Genomic DNA, 18,222 nt, shown 5'->3' on the forward strand with positions numbered 1-18,222 from the left:
TTATTGTGAACAAATGTTTCATTTTGTTGTTATAATAAGGTTGTTAGCAACGTGAAAATCATTGTGGAAATCTGTTGCAGCTCAAATCGAAAACAAAACCCACAATGCAATGCTCTCTCTATGGGATGGCTGGCTAGCTACACTCTAGGAGAACCCTGCGAAGAACCCCTTTTGGTTCCAGATAGAACCCCTTTGGTTACCATGTAGAACGGGTGACATAATTTAGCATTCATTTTTAATTGTGTTTTTAAATGGTCAAACAAACAAATCAAATCATTCACAACTTTCCAAGAAGGCTCTATTGTTAGAATAACATAATTCTGTTGTATTACAGTATGTTCTTGTGAAACTTGCCAGAATGCACTTAAATATGTACAGTACCTCATATTATTCTTACACATTCACTTTATTTTGGGGAGCTGTCAATATCCTGCATTAAAACTGTGTATTTGAATGTTATGCATTGATATGTGTGATTTTAAAATGCTTTTAAGGTACGTGACCCCACAAAGAAAGATTTAGGCCTAGTTAGTTGAGTTATTTTAAGATCCTATGGGCCCTACCCCTTGGATCACAGTGATCACAATATAGTGGAAACCAAAGTTCCAACAGCTGGGCCTAAAATAGTATATAAGAGATCATACAAAAGATTTTGCTGTGACTCTTATGTGGATGATGTTAAAAATATGTATTTGTCTGATGTGATTAATCAGGAGCATCCAGACACTGCACTTGATGAATTTATGAAATTGCTTCTTCCAATTATTACTAAACATGCACCTGTTAAGAAACTGACTGTTACATCTCCATGGATCGATGAGGAAATGAAAAACGTTATGTTTGAAAGAGAAGAGGCAATAAGTCTGGCTGCACGTCTTGACTTACTGCAAATTGAGAAAGCAAGTGACGAAACACAACAAAAATAAGAAGAAACTGTATCATAAAAAGAATGATGCAAACAAACTTTGGAGTACTTTAAATGAAATTATGGACAGAAAGACTAATTTAATTCCATCTTTCATCGAATCAGATGGCATATTCATCACAAAACCATTTGATGTTGCCAATTATTTTAATGATTACTTCTCTGGCAAAGTGGGCAAACTTAGCAGGAAATGCCAACAATAAACAGTGAGCTATTGTACTCATGCATAAAAAACTCTTAATGAAGGAAAGGCATTGTAAGTTTACATTTTGTAAAGTTATTGGAGTAATGGCTGAAGCATTGCAATATTTACCTGCCGCTAACTGCAAATTGCACTGCTGGGTATTTAAAAAGTCATAGTCAATCGGTCAATAATATAATAATGTTTATCTGTAACTTGTAATATCTGAAAAATGCAGTGCATTTGGAAGGTAATTCAGAACCCTTCCCCTTTTCCACATTTTGTTAAGTTACAGCCTTATTTCTAAAATTGATTAAATTAACAATGGTCCTCGTCAATATACAAACAACACTCCATAATGACAACTCTAAAACAGGTTTTTATAGATTTTTGCAAATTAAAACAAAAACAAAACAGAAATACCTTATTGACATAAGTATTCAGACCCTTTGCTATGAGACTCAAAACTGAGCTCAGGTGCATCCTGTTTCCATTGATCATCCTTGAGATGTTTCTACAACTTGATTGGAGTCCACCTGTGGTCAATTCAATTGCATGGACATGATTTGGAAAGGCACACACCTGTCTATATAAGGTCCCAGAGTTGACAGTGCATGTCAGAGCCAAAGGTCGAAGGAATTGTCATTAGAGCTCCGAGAAAGGATTGTTTCGAGGCACAGATCTGGGGAAGGGTGAAAAAACATTTCTGTAACATTGAAGGTCCCCAAGAACACATTGGCCTCCATCAATGTTAAATGGAAGAAGTTTGGAACCACCAAGACTGTTCAATCATACCTTTATGGTAGAGTGGCCAGACGGAAGCCACTCCTCAGTAAAAGGCACATGACAGCCTGCTTGGAGTTTGCTAAAAGGCATTTAAAGACTCTCAGACCATGAGAAACAAGATTTTATAGTCTGATGAAACCAAGATTGAACTCTTTGGCCTGAATGCCAAGCGCCACATCTGGAAGAAACCTGGCACCATCCCTACGGTGAAGCATGGGGGTGGAAGCATCATGCTGTGGGGATGTTTTTCAGTGGCAGGGACTGGGAGAATAGTCAGGATTGAGGCAAAGATGAATGTAGCAAAGTACAGAGAGATCCTTGATAAAAAAATCTGCTCCAGAGCGTTCATGACCTCAGACTTGGGCAAAGGTTCATCTTCCAACAGGGCAAATATCCTAAGCACACAGCCAAGACAACGCAGGAGTGGCTTCGGGACAAGTCTCGAAATGTCCTTGAGTGGCCCAGCCAAAGCCGAACTTGACCCTGATCAAGTACCTCTGGAGAGACCTGAAAATAGCTGTTCAGCAATGCTCCCCATCCAACCTGACAGAGCATGAGAGGATCTGCAGAGAAGAATGGGAGAAAGTCCCCAAATACAGGTGTGCCAAGCTTGTAGCATCATACCCAAGAAGACTTGAGGGTGTAATCACTGCCAAAGATACTTCAACAAAATACAGGTTCTGAATACATATGTAAGTGTGATATTTCCATTTTTAAATTTGGACTAAATTAGCAAAAATGTTTTTTTTTTGCCATTATCGGGTATGTGTAGATTAATTCAATTTTAGAATAAGGCTGTAATGTAGCAAAATGTGGAAAAAGTCAAAGGGTCTGAATTCTTTCAGAATGCACAGTATATATACAAAACATATATATGGGAGATTGTAAATGATGCAGACAATAACATTGATGGAAGCCACAATATATCTGCAATATTAAATCTGATCAACTACTGTCATTGACAACTTAGATGGAAAGCTACTGAGGATGGTAGCTGACTCTATAGCTACTCCTATATGTCATATCATAGCTAAGCCTAGAGGAAAGTCTATATCGTCAAGCCTGGAGTTAAGCCAAAGTCCTTAACTGGTTCTAACAGCAGACCTAGCAAATTGCTTCAAGCTTTTCACAAGCTGTTGTACATTTTATTTATTTATCTGTAAACAAATTAACAGCAGACTTATAGAGAAGGGCCCACAACATGTACTGCACTGACATAAATGACTGATGATTGGTTAAAATAAATTGATAATAAGAAGATTGCGGGAGCTGTTCTGTTAGATTTCAATGCAGCCTTTAATATTATTGACCATAACCTCTTGTTGAGAAAAGGCATGTGTTATGGCTTTTCAACCTCTGCCATATAGTGGATTAGAGCTATGTATCTAATATAACTCAAAGGGTTTTCTTTAATGGAAGCTTCTCTAATGTCAAACATGTAAAGTGCGGTGTAACACAGGGCAGCTCTCTAGGCACTCTACTCTTTTCTATTTTTACCAATGACCTGCCACTGGCATTAAACAAAGCATGTGTATACACTGATGACTCAATCATATACACATTAGCAACCACAGTTAACGAAGTCACTGAAACCCTTAACAAAGAGTTTCAATCAGTTTTGGAATGGGTGGCCAGTAATGGTTCAGACCATCTCTAAAACTAAAAGCATTGTAGTCAGTTTTGGAATGGGTGGCCAGTAATGGTCCAGAACATCTCGAAAACTAAAAGCATTGTATTTGATTTGGTACAAATCATTCCTTATGTTCTTGACCTCAGCTGAATTTGGTAATGAATGGTATAGCTGTTGAACAAGTTGAGGAGACTAAATTACTTGGTGTAACCGTAGATTCTATAACTGTCAGGGTCAAAACATATATAGTCGGCATAACCTGAAATGCCGCTCAGCAAAGAAGAAGCCACTGCTCCAAAGCTGCCATAAAAAAAAAGCCAGACTACGGTTTGCAACCGCGCATGGGGACAAAGATCGTACTTCTTGGAGAAATGTCCTCTGTTCTGATTAAACAAAAATAGAACTGTTTGGCCATAATGACCATCGCTATGTTTGGGGGAACAAGGGGGAGGCTTGCAAGCCAAAGACCACCATCCCAACCGTGAAGCACGGGGGTGGCAGCATCATGTTGTGTGGGTGCTTTGCTGCATGAGTGACTGGTGCACTTCACAAAATAGATGGCATCACGAGTGTAACGGATAGCTTAATTAGCGGTGGTTCGCGCTAAATAGCGTTTCAATCGGTGACGTCACTTGCTCTGAGACCTTGAAGTAGTAGTTCCCCTTGCTCTGCAAGGGCCGCGGCTTTTGTGGAGCGATGGGTAACGATGCGTCGAGGGTGACTGTTATTGATGTGTGCAGAGAGTCCCTGGTTCGCGCCCGGGTATGGGGACGGTATAAAGTAATACTGTTACATTGATGCTGTTGACCCGGATCACTGGTTGCTGTGGAAAAGGAGGAGCTCAAAAGGGGGGTGAGTGTAACGGATCTGAAATGGCTAGCTAGTTAGCGGTGTTCGCGCTAAATAGCGTTTCAATCGGTGACGTCACTTGCTCTGAGACCTTGAAGTAGTGGTTCCCCTTGCTCTGCAAGGGCCGCGGCTTTTGTGGAGCGATGGGTAACGATGCTTCGTGGGTGACTGTTGTTGATGTGTGCAGAGGGTCCCTGGTTCGAGCCCGGGTATGGGCAAGGGGACGGTCTAAAGTTATACTGTTACACGAGGAAAGGAAAATTATGTGGATATATTGAAGCAACATCTCAAGACATCAGTCAGGAAGATAAAGCATGGTCTCAAATGGGTCTTCCAAATGAACAATGACCCCAAGCATACTTCCAAAGTTGTGGCAAAATAGCTTAAGGACAACAAAGTCAAGGTATTGGAAAGGCAATGCTACCAAATACTAATTGAGTGCATGTAAACTTCTGACCCACTGGGAATGTGATGAAAGAAATAAAAGATGAAATAAATCATTCTTCTACTATTATTCTGAAATTTTACATTCTTAAAGTAAAGTGGTGATCCTAACTGACCTAAAGACAGGGAATATTTACTAGGATTAAATGTCAGGAATTGTGAAAAACTGAGTTTAAATGTAGTTGGCTAAGGTGTATGTAAACTTCTTATTTCACCTGTAGATTCAATGTTTGTAAAGATGGGGAGAGGTCTTGTCAATTTACACGTAGCACTGACACACACACACACACACACACACACACACACAAACACACACACACCACCACCAGCCGTATTTTCACAGTCCGTAGGTTCAGAACAAATTCAAGGAAACGTACAGTATTATACAGAACTATGAGTGCATGGAACTCCCTTCCTTCTTATATAGAGCAAGTGAACAGCAAACCCGGTTTCAAAAAACATATAAAGCAACACCTCATGGCCCAAAATCTCTCCCCCATGTGGCCTACTTGCTGTGTGTATGTACTGACATGCATGTGGAACTGATAGATGCACACACACTACATGTTAATGTTTTTAAATGTATGTAAACTGTCAATTCTTGTGTATGTAATGTATTTATTGTTATGTGTCAGGCCCCAGTAAGATTGGCTGTCGCCATTGGCGTCGGCTAAATGAGGAATACATCAAATCAAATAGCATCCTATCCATCCTGCCTCTCTATGGGAAGGCAGGGTGGCGAAGCTGCACTCTAGAGCTGAACCTCGTTAATCCTATTAGGCAGCCCAGCATTGAACAGCAGCTATTTAAACTCCACGGCAGGCAGCTCACGTAGAAAGAAGTCTTACCCTGACCCTCACGCACAAACAGGAAAAGGAGCCAAAACCCAAAAAACTTGGGGGAAAACACATAGTGAATCAGCACCACTAAGTAGTTCAGCCAACATGTGCGCAACACTATGCCACGCTATCATCTCTACGCTGTCTGTCATTCTGAATGACTGAAGCTTAATTTAGTCTGGTGTGGTAGCTAACGCTAACAGCACTAAACAAGCATGCTGAGCTGGAAGCCAGGCAAATTCGTGTATACTCACATCCACTCCAGGACTTGAGCAGAGACTTGATGCTGATCTCAAAGAAGCCTGAGTCCTGTTGGTTGGCCATGCCTATGCAGGCTACACACAGGTAGAACGTCTCCCTGTGGATGCTACTGTTGTTGTTGTTGTTGTTGTTTACTCCTGCAGGTCTGGAGCAGCAGTTTGAGCTGCCGTTGCTGTCACTGTCACCACACTGTGATGCACAACACTTCTGCTGCGCTCACGAGCACCAGAACAAACTGACACTGCGCTGCCCCTCCTCCTCCTCCTCCTCCTGTTCCTGGCGCTCAGCCCTCTCTCTCTCTCCTCACTCACTCACTCACTTATCCACTCTCTCTCTGCTCTCTCACTCCATCATGTTCTCTCCCTGTCCTTGCTCGCTCTCCCACGATCTCTCTCTCCCTGTCCTCACTCATCCTGTCTCCTGCTCCCTCCCTCGCTCGCTCTTCACCTCTCTCAATCCCTCTCTCTTTCCTCCCTCTTTCTTCCCCTCCCTCCCTTACGTCCCTCTCTCTGTCCCACCCTCCCTCCTGCCCTCTCTCTTCCTATCTATCCCTCTCTCTGTGTATCTAAAGCCGCGCGTCATGCAGGCGTGCAGGACGGCGATGTGCAAGCTCCCTCTAAATAACTGCATGGAGGCTGGGAGTGCAGGAAGCAATCCTCTTAGCGGAGCTCAGTTAATGATAACCAGTGTTTGTCTCTGCAGCGGCCTGATAATGATGATAGTCCCTCATAGAGCCGCTGAGCCCTGTCACTGAGCAACCTGAGACTCTCAGACTGGGAGAGGATGGGTACAGGATACAGTACAGGAGGTTACAGTACACGGACAACCCATCCCAACACACACTACATACGCCCACACACACACACTGCTGCTACTGTCTATTATCTATCATGTTGCCTAGTCACTTTAACCATACCTATATGTGCATAGCTACCTCAATTACCTCCTACCCCTGCACACCAACTCGGGACTGACTATATTTTTACCACAGTAGTGCCTTTACCAACATCAGTAACACAGAGGGCAAAACAATGTTGAAATTATTGAGTTTTTCCTACCTGGAATTTGGCTCAACACATATTTTCAGTCAAAACATATATTTCATAATATTGGCATAATGCAAGCTTCATAAGGGAGAGAATTCACTTGATTGGTCAAGGTCCAATCAAGGTCCAACTGAAATTTGACTTTCGCTTTTAACCCAACGTACAGGTTTTAGAGTGGGGGGCTGCCACACTGTGCGCCCGGTTTAGCTGTTGTTGTGGGGGGTTAATGGTAGATGTTAAGTCCCCCATTGAGGGTTTCTGGACCAGTTCCGACTGACATTTGTGTACAAAGCGCTCTGTGAACGCCGTAGGGTCCTGTGCCTTATAATGCCAAAAATAACCATCTTTCTGCTCTCCGTTTCCCTTCTCCCCCAGTTTTCTTAGTTTGACCGGGCGGCCAGCTACAGGAAGAGTCTTGGTGGTTCCAAACTTACATTTAACATTTAACATTACATTTAAGTCATTTAGCAGACGCTCTTATCCAGAGCGACTTACAAATTGGTGCATTCACCTTATGACATCCAGTGGAACAGCCACTTTACAATAGTGCATCTAAATCTTTTGGGGGGGGGGGGTGAGAAGGATTACTTTATCCTATCCTAGGTATTCCTTAAAGAGGTGGGGTTTCAGGTGTCTCCGGAAGGTGGTGATTGCCTCCGCTGTCCTGGCGTCGTGAGGGAGTGTGTTCCACCATTGGGGAGCCAGAGCAGCGAACAGTTTTGACTGGGCTGAGCGGGAACTGTACTTCCTCAGTGGTAGGGAGGCGAGCAGGCCAGAGGTGGATGAACGCAGTGCCCTTGTGAGGAGGATCTGATGGTTCACAGTATCGAAGGCAGCCGATAGGTCTAGAAGGATGAGAGCAGAGGAGAGAGAGTTAGCTTTAGCAGTGCGGAGCGTCTCCGTGATACAGAGAAGAGCAGTCTCAGTTGAATGACTAGTCTTGAAACCTGACTGATTTGGATCAAGAAGGTCATTCTGAGAGAGATAGCGGGAGAGCTGGCCAAGGACGGCACGTTCAAGAGTTTTGGAGAGAAAAGAAAGAAGGGATACTGGTCTGTAGTTGTTGACATCGGAGGGATCGAGTGTAGGTTTTTTCAGAAGGGGTGCAACTCTCGCTCTCTTGAAGACGGAAGGGACGTAGCCAGCGGTCAGGGATGAGTTGATGAGCGAGGTGAGGTAAGGGAGAAGGTCTCCGGAAATGGTCTGGAGAAGAGAGGAGGGGATAGGGTCGAGCGGGCAGGTTGTTGGGCGGCCGGCCGTCACAAGACGCGAGATTTCATCTGGAGAGAGAGGGGAGAAAGAGGTCAGAGCACAGGGTAGGGCAGTGTGAGCAGAACCAGCGGTGTCGTTTGACTTAGCAAATGAGGATCGGATGTCGTCGACCTTCTTTTCAAAATGGTTGACGAAGTCATCTGCAGAGAGGGAGGAGGGGGGGGGGGGAGGATTCAGGAGGGAGGAGAAGGTGGCAAAGAGCTTCCTAGGGTTAGAGGCAGATGCTTGGAATTTAGAGTGGTAGAAAGTGGCTTTAGCAGCAGAGACAGAGGAGGAAAATGTAGAGAGGAGGGAGCGAAAGGATGCCAGGTCCGCAGGGAGGCGAGTTTTCCTCCATTTCCGCTCGGCTGCCCGGAGCCCTGTTCTGTGAGCTCGCAATGAGTCGTCGAGCCACGGAGCGGGAGGGGAGGACCGAGCCGGCCTGGAAGATAGGGGACATAGAGAGTCAAAGGATGCAGAAAGGGAGGAGAGGAGGGTTGAGGAGGCAGAATCAGGAGATAGGTTGGAGAAGGTTTGAGCAGAGGGAAGAGATGATAGGATGGAAGAGGAGAGAGTAGCGGGGAGAGAGAGCGAAGGTTGGGACGGCGCGATACCATCCGAGTAGGGGCAGTGTGGGAAGTGTTGGATGAGAGCGAGAGGGAAAAGGATACAAGGTAGTGGTCGGAGACTTGGAGGGGAGTTGCAATGAGGTTAGTGGAAGAACAGCATCTAGTAAAGATGAGGTCGAGCGTATTGCCTGCCTTGTGAGTAGGGGGAAGGTGAGAGGGTGAGGTCAAAAGAGGAAAGGAGTGGAAAGAAGGAGGCAGAGAGGAATGAGTCAAAGGTAGACGTGGGGAGGTTAAAGTCGCCCAGAACTGTGAGAGGTGAGCCGTCCTCAGGAAAGGAGCTTATCAAGACATCAAGCTCATTGATGAACTCTCCGAAGGGACCTGGAGGGCGATAAATGATAAGTATGTTAAGCTTGAAAGGGCTGGTAACTGTGACAGCATGAAATTCAAAGGAGGCGATAGACAGATGGGTAAGGGGAGAAAGAGAGAATGACCACTTGGGAGAGATGAGGATCCCGGTGCCACCACCCCGCTGACCAGAAGCTCTCGGGGTGTGCGAGAACACGTGGGCGGACGAAGAGAGAGCAGTAGGAGTAGCAGTGTTATCTGTGGTGATCCATGTTTCCGTCAGTGCCAAGAAGTCGAGGGACTGGAGGGAGGCATAGGCTGAGATGAACTCTGCCTTGTTGGCCGCAGATCGGCAGTTCCAGAGGCTACCGGAGACCTGGAACTCCACGTGGGTCGTGCGCGCTGGGACCACCAGATTAGGGTGGCCGCGGCCACACGGTGTGGAGCGTTTGTATGGTCTGTGCAGAGAGGAGATAACAGGGATAGACAGACACATAGTTGACAGGCTACAGAAGAGGCTACGCTAATGCAAGGAGATTGGAATGACAAGTGGACTACACGTCTCGAATGTTCAGAAAGTTAAGCTTACGTAGCAAGAATCTTATTGACTAAAATGATAAAAATGATACAGTACTGCTGAAGTAGGCTAGCTGGCAGTGGCTGCGTTGTTGACTTTGTAGGCTAGCTGACAGTGGCTGCGTTGTTGACACTACACTAATCAAGTCGTTCCGTTGAGTGTAATAGTTTCTACAGTGCTGCTATTCGGGGCTAGCTGGCTAGCTAGCAGTGTTGATTACGTTACGTTGCGTTAAAAGAACGACAATAGCTGGCTAGCTAACCTAGAAAATCGCTCTAGACTACACAATTATCTTTGATACACAGACGGCTATGTAGCTAGCTATGTAGCTAGCTACGATCAAACAAATCAAACCGTTGTGCTGTAATGAAATGAAATGAAAATGTGATACTACCTGTGGAGCGAAGCGGAATGCGACCGGGTTGTTGAGTGCGGAAGTTCTATTCAGTAGACGTTGGCTAGCTGTTGGCTAGCTAGCAGTGTCTCCTACGTTAAGGACGACAAATAGCTGGCTAGCTAACCTCGGTAAATTAAGATAATCACTCTAAGACTACACGCTCTAAACTACACAATTATCTTGGATACGAAGACAGCAAAGACAACTATGTAGCTAGCTAACACTACACTAATCAAGTCGTTCAGTTGAGTGTAATCGTTTCTACAGTGCTGCTATTCGGTAGACGGTGGACGTTTGCTAGCTGGCTAGCTGCTGGGCAGATAGCAGTGTAGACTACGTTAGGATGACGAAATACGAAGTTGCAATAGAAGTGCTGACTGTTTCACTTTGTTGTCCTCTTTCTTTTCCTTTTTCTTCTGTCCTTCTTTTGTCCTTATTTTGTCTTCCTTTCTTCTGTTAACTAGATATTTTTTGTTGTTATTCTTTGTAAGCTAGCTAGCTTCTTCCAGGAGAGTCCCTAGCAACTGCTTAGCAACAAGTGAACAATTCTGCTAGCAATTCAGCTACCTAAGATAACTGTACAATTTTATGAAAAATAGTTAATTTTTCAAAAGCCTGTCTTTTTTGGTTTGTTCCTTGTTTTGTCTTCTATTGGGTCTTGCAGTTTTCTCTTGATTTTTTCGATGTACTTCACTCTAAAAAAACATTTAAATCTCAATATATACAGGAGCTCATTTTTCAGCAGCTGCTCAATTTAGAACTCCGGAACAAAAAAACTTCTTCCATTTAAGAATGATGGAGGCCAATGTGTTCTTAGGGACCTTCAATGTTTCACACATTTTTTTTGGTACCCTTTCCCCAGATCTGTGCTGCGACACATTCCTGTGTCGGAGCTCTACGGACAATTTCTTCAACCTCAGGACTTGGTTTTGGCTCTGAGATGCACTGGGACCTTATATAGACCGGTGTGTGCCTTTCCAAATCATGTCCAATCAGTCAAATTTACCACAGGTGGACTCCAATCTAGTTGTGGAAGCATCTGAAGGACGATCAATGGAAACAGGATGCACCTGAGCTCAATTTTGAGTCTCATATTAAAGGGTATGAATACTTTGATAGTTCAAGTAACAGTACAGAAGAAAAATGATCAGGCCTGCTGTACATCTTACTATAGAAAGTATTGTTGAAAAAAAAACATTTTGGTTGGAACTGTTGCTGTTAAAATATAATAAATCATTTGTATTCTAAATTGGAATACACTGTTTGATCACATAACACAGATGTAGACCAGAAAACACACACACAGTCCTAATGAGAAGTGTGTGGCTGGTTGACGTTTTCAACAAGCAGGTCTATTCTGGGATCAGTTTTTGACAGTACAACACTGAGGTCATGCTCAGCATTGAGACTGTTTCCGTATTTCATTCTGGATCCCTAGGCAGCAGATACTCTCTCTGTGTGTGTGTGTGTGTGTGTGTGTGTGTGTGTGTGTGTGTGTGTGTGTGTGTGTGTGTGTGTGTGTGTGTGTGTGTGTGTGGTGTGTGTGTGTGTGTGTAGTATGTGTGTGGTGTCACAATTTGCTCATTCATCCCTCCCCTCCTCTCCCCTGTAACTATTCCCCAGGTCATTGCTGTAAATGAGAACGTGTTCTCTGTCAACTTACATTGTAAAATAAGGGTTAAATCAAATTAAAAAATGTAATCAAATGTTATTTTATTAGTCACATGCGGCGAATCAAACAGAACATTGAATCAAACCTTACAGTGAAATGCTTACTTTACAAGCCCTTAACCAACAATGCAGTTCAAGAAATATAGTTAAGAAAATATTTACTAAGTAAACTAAAGTAAAAAAATGTAATAAAAAGTAACACAAAGTAGTAATAACGAGGCTATATACAGGGGGTACTGTTACCGAGTCAATGTGCGAGCGTACAGGTTAGTTGAGGTAATTTGTACATATAGGTAGGGTGAATATACATAGATAATAAACAGTGAGTAGCAGCAGTGTAAAAACAACTCAAATAATCCTGGTAGCCGTTTGATTAACTGTTCAGCAGTGATATGGCTTGGGGGTAGAGGCTGTTCAGAAGCCTTTTGGTCATAGACTTGGTGCTCCGGTACCGCTTGCCGTAACAGAGAGAACACTATGACTTGGGTGGCTGGAGTCTTTGACAATCTTTTTAGGGCCTTTTTAGGTGCTAGATGGCAGAGAGCTCGACCCCAGTGATATACTGGGCTATACGCACTACCCTCTGTAGCACCTTGTGGTTGGATCCCAAGCAGTTGCCATACCAAGCGGTGATGCTTTTTGAGGATCTGATGGCGCGTGATTAATATTTTCAGCCTCCTGAGGCGTTGTCGTGCCCTCTTTACAACTTTGTTGGTGTGTTCGGACCATGACAGGTCCTTAGTGATGTAAACACCGAGGTTCTTGACGCTCTCGACTCGCTCCACTACAGCCTGTCAATGTGAATGGGGGCTTGATCTGCCATCCATTTCCACAATCAGCTCCTTTGTCTCGCTGATGTTGAGGGAGAGGTTGTTATCCTGACCACCTGTCTCATTGTCATCGGTGATCAGGCCTACCAAAGTCGTGTTGTTTGCGAACTTAATGATGGTGTTGGAGTCGTGCGCGGTGACGCAGTCATGGGTGAAAATGGAGTAGAGAAGAGGACTAAGCAAGCACCCCTGGGGGCCCCCGTGTTGAGGGTCATTGTGGCGGATGTGTTGCTACCTACCCTCACTACCTGGGGGCAGTCCGGTCAGGAAGTCCAGGCTCCAGTTGCAGAGGGAGGTGTTTAATCCCAGGGTCCTTAGTTTAGTGATGAGCTTGGAGGGCACTATGGAGTTTTATGCTGAATCAGTGAACAGAATTCTCACATAGGTGTGGCTTTCATACAGATTAGAAAGGGAAATAGGGAAAGGGTTATACAACTGAAATGTGCGGGAAGGGGGGGGGGGCTGCCTTAATCGACATCCATGTCTTCTTCGCCTGGGGAACAGTGGGTTAACTGCCTTGCTCAGGGGCAGAACGACAGATTTTTACCTTGTCAGCTCGGGGATTCGATCCAAGCAACCTTTCAGTTAATGGCCCAACGCTTTAACCAATAGGCTACCTGCCGCCCCTTAGAGATTGCGTCATCTGTGGATTTGTTGGGGCGATATGGAGATCAGTGTGGGTTCAGGGTGTCTGGGATGATGGTGTTGATGTCAGTCATGACCAGCCTTTCAAAGCATTTCATGGCTACAGTTGTGAGTGCTACAGGAAGATAGTAATTTAGACGGGCTACCTTGGCGTTCGTTGGGCACAGGGACTATGGTAGTCTGCTTGAAACATGTAGGTATTACAGATTGGAACAGGGAGAGGTTTAAAATGACAGTGTACCGCACATTACGCTGGACAGAAAAAACACAGCACAGAAAATCAAAGCCCATAGATGTAGCTTTGCTCTCTGGGTTAAATAAACTAAACAAGCGCCAATATTTTTGAGTGTGAACTGTATTACTGTACTGTATTGTATTATGTGGACTAGAATTACGCACGTCATTCAAACCATGAAACTGGGAGAGAACATTTGATGCTGGTGCAGGACATGCGGCGTATGAAGTTACAATTATAGGCTAGCGAATTTGATTTTAATTTGGAAATACAAAGAACTCTAAATGTATTGGGACAGTGACACATTTGTTGTTGTTTTGTCTCTGTAGTCCAGCACTTTGGATTTGAAATGACACAATGACGATGAAGTTAAAGTGCATGCGGACTGTCAGATTTAATTTGAGGGTATTTTCATCCATATCAGGTGTACCGTTTTTCGAAATCACAGCACTTTTTGTACATAGTCACAATATTTTAGGGGACCAAAAGTATTGGGACAAATTTCCTTATATGTGTACTAAAGTAGTCAAAGGTCCAAGCACACAATGATTAGATCAAGCTTCTGACTCTAAAAACTTGTTGGATGCATTTACTGTTTGTTGTGGTTGTGTTTCAGATTATTGGTGCCCAATTTTAAATGAATGGTAAATAATGTATTGTTTAATTTTGGAGTCACTTTTATAGTAAATAAGAATAGAATGTTTCTAAACACTTCTACATTAATGTGGATGCTACCATGATTATGGATAATCCTGCATGATTTGTGAATAATGATTAGTGAGAAAGTTACAGAGGCAAACAGTAAATATCATACCCACAAAAATGCTAACCTCCCCTGTAATTGTAATGGTGAGATACAGTTGAAGTCGGAAGTTTACATACACTTAGGTCATTAAAACTTGTTTTTCAACCACTCCACAAATGTCTTGTTAACAAACTATAGTTTTGGCAAGTCGGTTAGGACATCTACTTTGTGCATGACACAAGTCAAATTTCCAAAAATGGTTGACAGACAGATTATTTCACTTATAATCCACTGTATCACAATTCCAGTGGGTCAGAAATTTGCATAGACTAAGTTGACTGTGCCTTTAATTAAACAGCTTGGAAAATTGCAGAAAATTATATCATGGCTTTAGAAGCTTCTGATAGACTAAATGACATATTTTGAGTCAATTGGAGGTGTACCTGTGGATGTAATTCAAGGTCTACCTTCAAACTCAGTGCCTCTTTGCTTGACATCATGGGGAAATCAAAATAAATCAGCCAAGACCTCAGATAAACAAGATGTAAACCTCCACAAGTCTGGCTCATCCTTGGGAGCAATTTCCAAACGCCTGAAGGTACCACGTTCATCTGTACAGACAATAGTACGCAAGCATAAACACCATGGGACCACGTAGCCATCATACCGCTCAGGGAGGAGACGCGTTCTGTCTCCTAGAGATGAACGAACTTTGGTGCGAAAAGTGCAAATCAATCCAGGAACAACAGCAAAGGACCTTGTGAAGATGCTTGAGGAAACAGGTACAAAAGTATTTATATCCACATTAAAACGAGTCCTATATCGACATAACCTGAAAGGCTGCTCAGCAAGGAAGAAGCCACTGCTCCAAAACCGCCATAAAAAAAAGCCAGACTACGGTTTGCAACTGCACATGGGGACAAAGATAATACTTTTTGGAGAAATGGCCTCTGGTCTGATGAAACAAAAATAGAACTGTTTGGCCCTAATGACCATCGTTATGTTTGGAGGAAAAAGGGGGAGGCCCTAGAAAATTTGTGTGCAGAACTGAAGCGTGTTCGAGCAAGGAGGCCTACAAACCTGACTCAGTAACGTCAGCTCTGTCAGGAGGAATGGGCCAAAATTCACCCAACTTATTGTGGGAAGCTTGTGGAAGGCTACCCGAAACGTTTGACCCAAGTTAAACAATTTAAAGGCAATGCTACCAAATACTAATGGAGTGTATGTAAACTTCTGACCCACTGGGAATGTGATGAAAGAAATAAAACCTGAAATAAAAAATTCTCTCTACTATTATTCTGACATTTCACATTCTTAAAATAAAGTGGTGATCCTAACTGACCTAAGGTAAGACAGGGACTTTTTACTAGGATTAAATGTCAGGAATTGTGAAAACTGAGTTTAAATGTATTTGGCTAAGGTGTATCTAAACATCCAATTTCAACTGTATTAGCATGTCTTGATATTTGTGCATCTGTAACTTTCCCACTCATCATTATTCACGATTCATTCAGGACTTTCCATAATTATGGTAGCATCCACATTAATGTTGAAGTGTTTAGAGAAATATTCAATTCATATTTACAATAAAATTGACTCCAAAATAACACAATACATTATTTACCATTCATTTCAATTGGGCACAAAATAATCTGCACATTGATTTAAAGCAACGATGTTCGAGTGGTAGACTGTTTTGAATCTCTGCAACTGCAATTAAAATTAAAATAATCTTAGCAAATTACCACCAAAAGCCAGATGGAAATTTGTGCGCATAATGTCCTTATATTGCTGCAGCAAATTTAGGCCTACCTGTCACAAGAAAAAAAGTGACCATGATGAGGTGATACATGCATTGTGAAGTGCGCTCCATACTAAGATGCGCTGTCTGTCCCCACCCTGAGTGTTGATGATTGATCATGCAGATAGCAGAGAGAAGGCCCTAGAGAAGTCAGATTTAGACACTGCACATAATTTAACAGTCCCATTTCACGTCTGTTCATATAAATAATGTATTATAATTTACTGGTTTCTCGCAGTAACTTATCCTTCGAAAGAGAGTGGGTTTGGGTGGGAACTCTCTCTAAATCTCGATAAACTGGTTCTCGCTATTCAACCCTAAGCCACACTACAAGAAGGTTACAGACCAATGACAGAAAGCTACAGCGCCACAGCTACAGTTACAGCCACACTGCAAGAAAGCTCCGCTGCTAGAAAAGCAGAGAAATGTGAGTTCAGAGATGTCCCAGCTGTCGAGGCTTATCACAAGTTTTACTAGAAAACTGCATCTGTCTCGCCTGCAGCTGTGTACTGTACACCACCTTCCACACACACACACACACACACACACACACACACACACACACACACACACACACACACACACACACACACACGATGTCACAACACTACGGGTGGTTGGCCTGATCACTTACGATGATGAGACACCCTCTAGGGAGGAGGTCAGTGACCTGACAGTGTGGTCAGTGGCGTGTATTTATGGATGGCAAGAGAAGCCAGGCCTCCCCCCAAAAAATGACAAAGAAATCTGCTGATTTCTACAAAGATAATGTATCTTTCGTCTCTCTCTGGTTCATAATTTTCCTTCAATTCACAAGAGGCGGAATGCATCTCCCCGGAGAAATCATCAAAGCGAACAAAATACCGCACTTCTGTCACTGTATGGGTAGCACATCTATCTGATCCTGTCTGATCAGAAAGAGTATGACATTTGCCACCCGTAGCATTGAATGCAAGGGAAACCAGGTAGAATTTGGCCTCCCTTGATAAAAAAATAATAAATAATAGCCCCTCCGCACTGAGCTAAACTGAGTAAGCTCAACTGTGAATGGTCCTGGCACACCAAAAAACTGATGATTTGAAATAGGCACCTGGTAACCCCTGCTAATTTTTGTACGTTTGCCCACTGACAAAGAAATGATCAGTCTATAATTTGAATGGTAGGTGTATTTAAACAGTGAGAGGTTCGAGTTGCCAAACGTCAGCCTCGAAACTTTGATGACTTGGAGAAGATCTGTAAAGAGGAGTGGGACAAAATCCCTCCTGAGATGTGTGCAAACCTGGTGGTCAACTACAAGAAACATCTGACCTCCGTGATTGTCAACAAGGGTTTTGCCACCAAGTACTAAGTCATGTTTTGCAGAGGGGTCAAATTTTTATTTCCCTCATTAAAATGCAAATCAATTTATAAAATTTTTGACATGCGTTTTTCTGTTTTTTGTTGTTGCTATTCTGTCTCTCACTGTTCAAATCACTCCAGTGTTATTGCTAAAATTGTAATTATTTTGCCTCTATGGCCTATTTATTGCCTTTCCTCCCTACTTTTCTACATTTGCACACACTGCACATAGATGTTTCTATTGTGTTATTGACTGTACGTTTGTTTATCCCATGTGTAACTCTGTGTTGTTTTGTCGCACTGCTTTGCTTTATCTTGGCCAGGTCGCAGTTGTAAATGAGAACTTGTTCTCAACTGGCCTACCTGGTTAAATAAAGGTGAAATAAATAAATACAAATAAAAACAGTGGGTCAGCTGTTTGTTCACCCGCACCCACCCGCAATTGCTAATAATCTCATGCCCCACCCAACCCTACCCTGTAAATTGTGAAAACGCGCTATAGGCTACAGCCAAATACGGAAGAACGATTATTTAGATTTTTTTTGTTGTTGCCTGATTTAGATATGTTTCTGCTTATAATTTCAGACATTTTGGTAGGCTATTTGTTCGTCAACTTGTCTAATTAGATACATGCAGCTTCTCTTTTGTCATTATTTGTTGACCTAGAAGGCGAAATAAACTCTCGCTCAACTAAATAGTGTAATAGATCGATAGAATGGATGCTTCAATCTAGTTGACCCCGGTAACGTTTTCATATGTAGTGTTTTCAATAATACCATTACCAATCATGAGCTCTTTAGTCCCACCCCTCAGCGACTCTCAGCCATCGGACCTATCACCGTAGACCACCCTCG

General features: G+C 43.1%; 1 protein-coding gene across 4 annotated transcripts in view; it reads right to left on the reverse strand.

Annotated features, from left to right (window-relative positions):
- Positions 1-18,222, reverse strand: part of LOC118397034 (protein furry homolog) — a 231,669-nt gene that overhangs the window by 191,514 nt on the left and 21,933 nt on the right. The window contains exon 1 of one of the 4 annotated variants that reach the window (XM_052467093.1): positions 5,909-6,114. The exons of the other annotated variants lie outside the window; for them this stretch is intronic. Coding sequence (XP_052323053.1) covers positions 5,909-5,978 — 70 coding nt within the window. The 5' untranslated portion in view covers positions 5,979-6,114. Of the gene's footprint in view, positions 1-5,908; positions 6,115-18,222 lie in introns of those variants that run through there. 4 annotated transcript variants of the gene reach the window in all.

Source organism: Oncorhynchus keta, chromosome 18 (assembly GCF_023373465.1).
Source record: "Oncorhynchus keta strain PuntledgeMale-10-30-2019 chromosome 18, Oket_V2, whole genome shotgun sequence".
Lineage (NCBI taxonomy): Eukaryota > Metazoa > Chordata > Actinopteri > Salmoniformes > Salmonidae > Oncorhynchus > Oncorhynchus keta.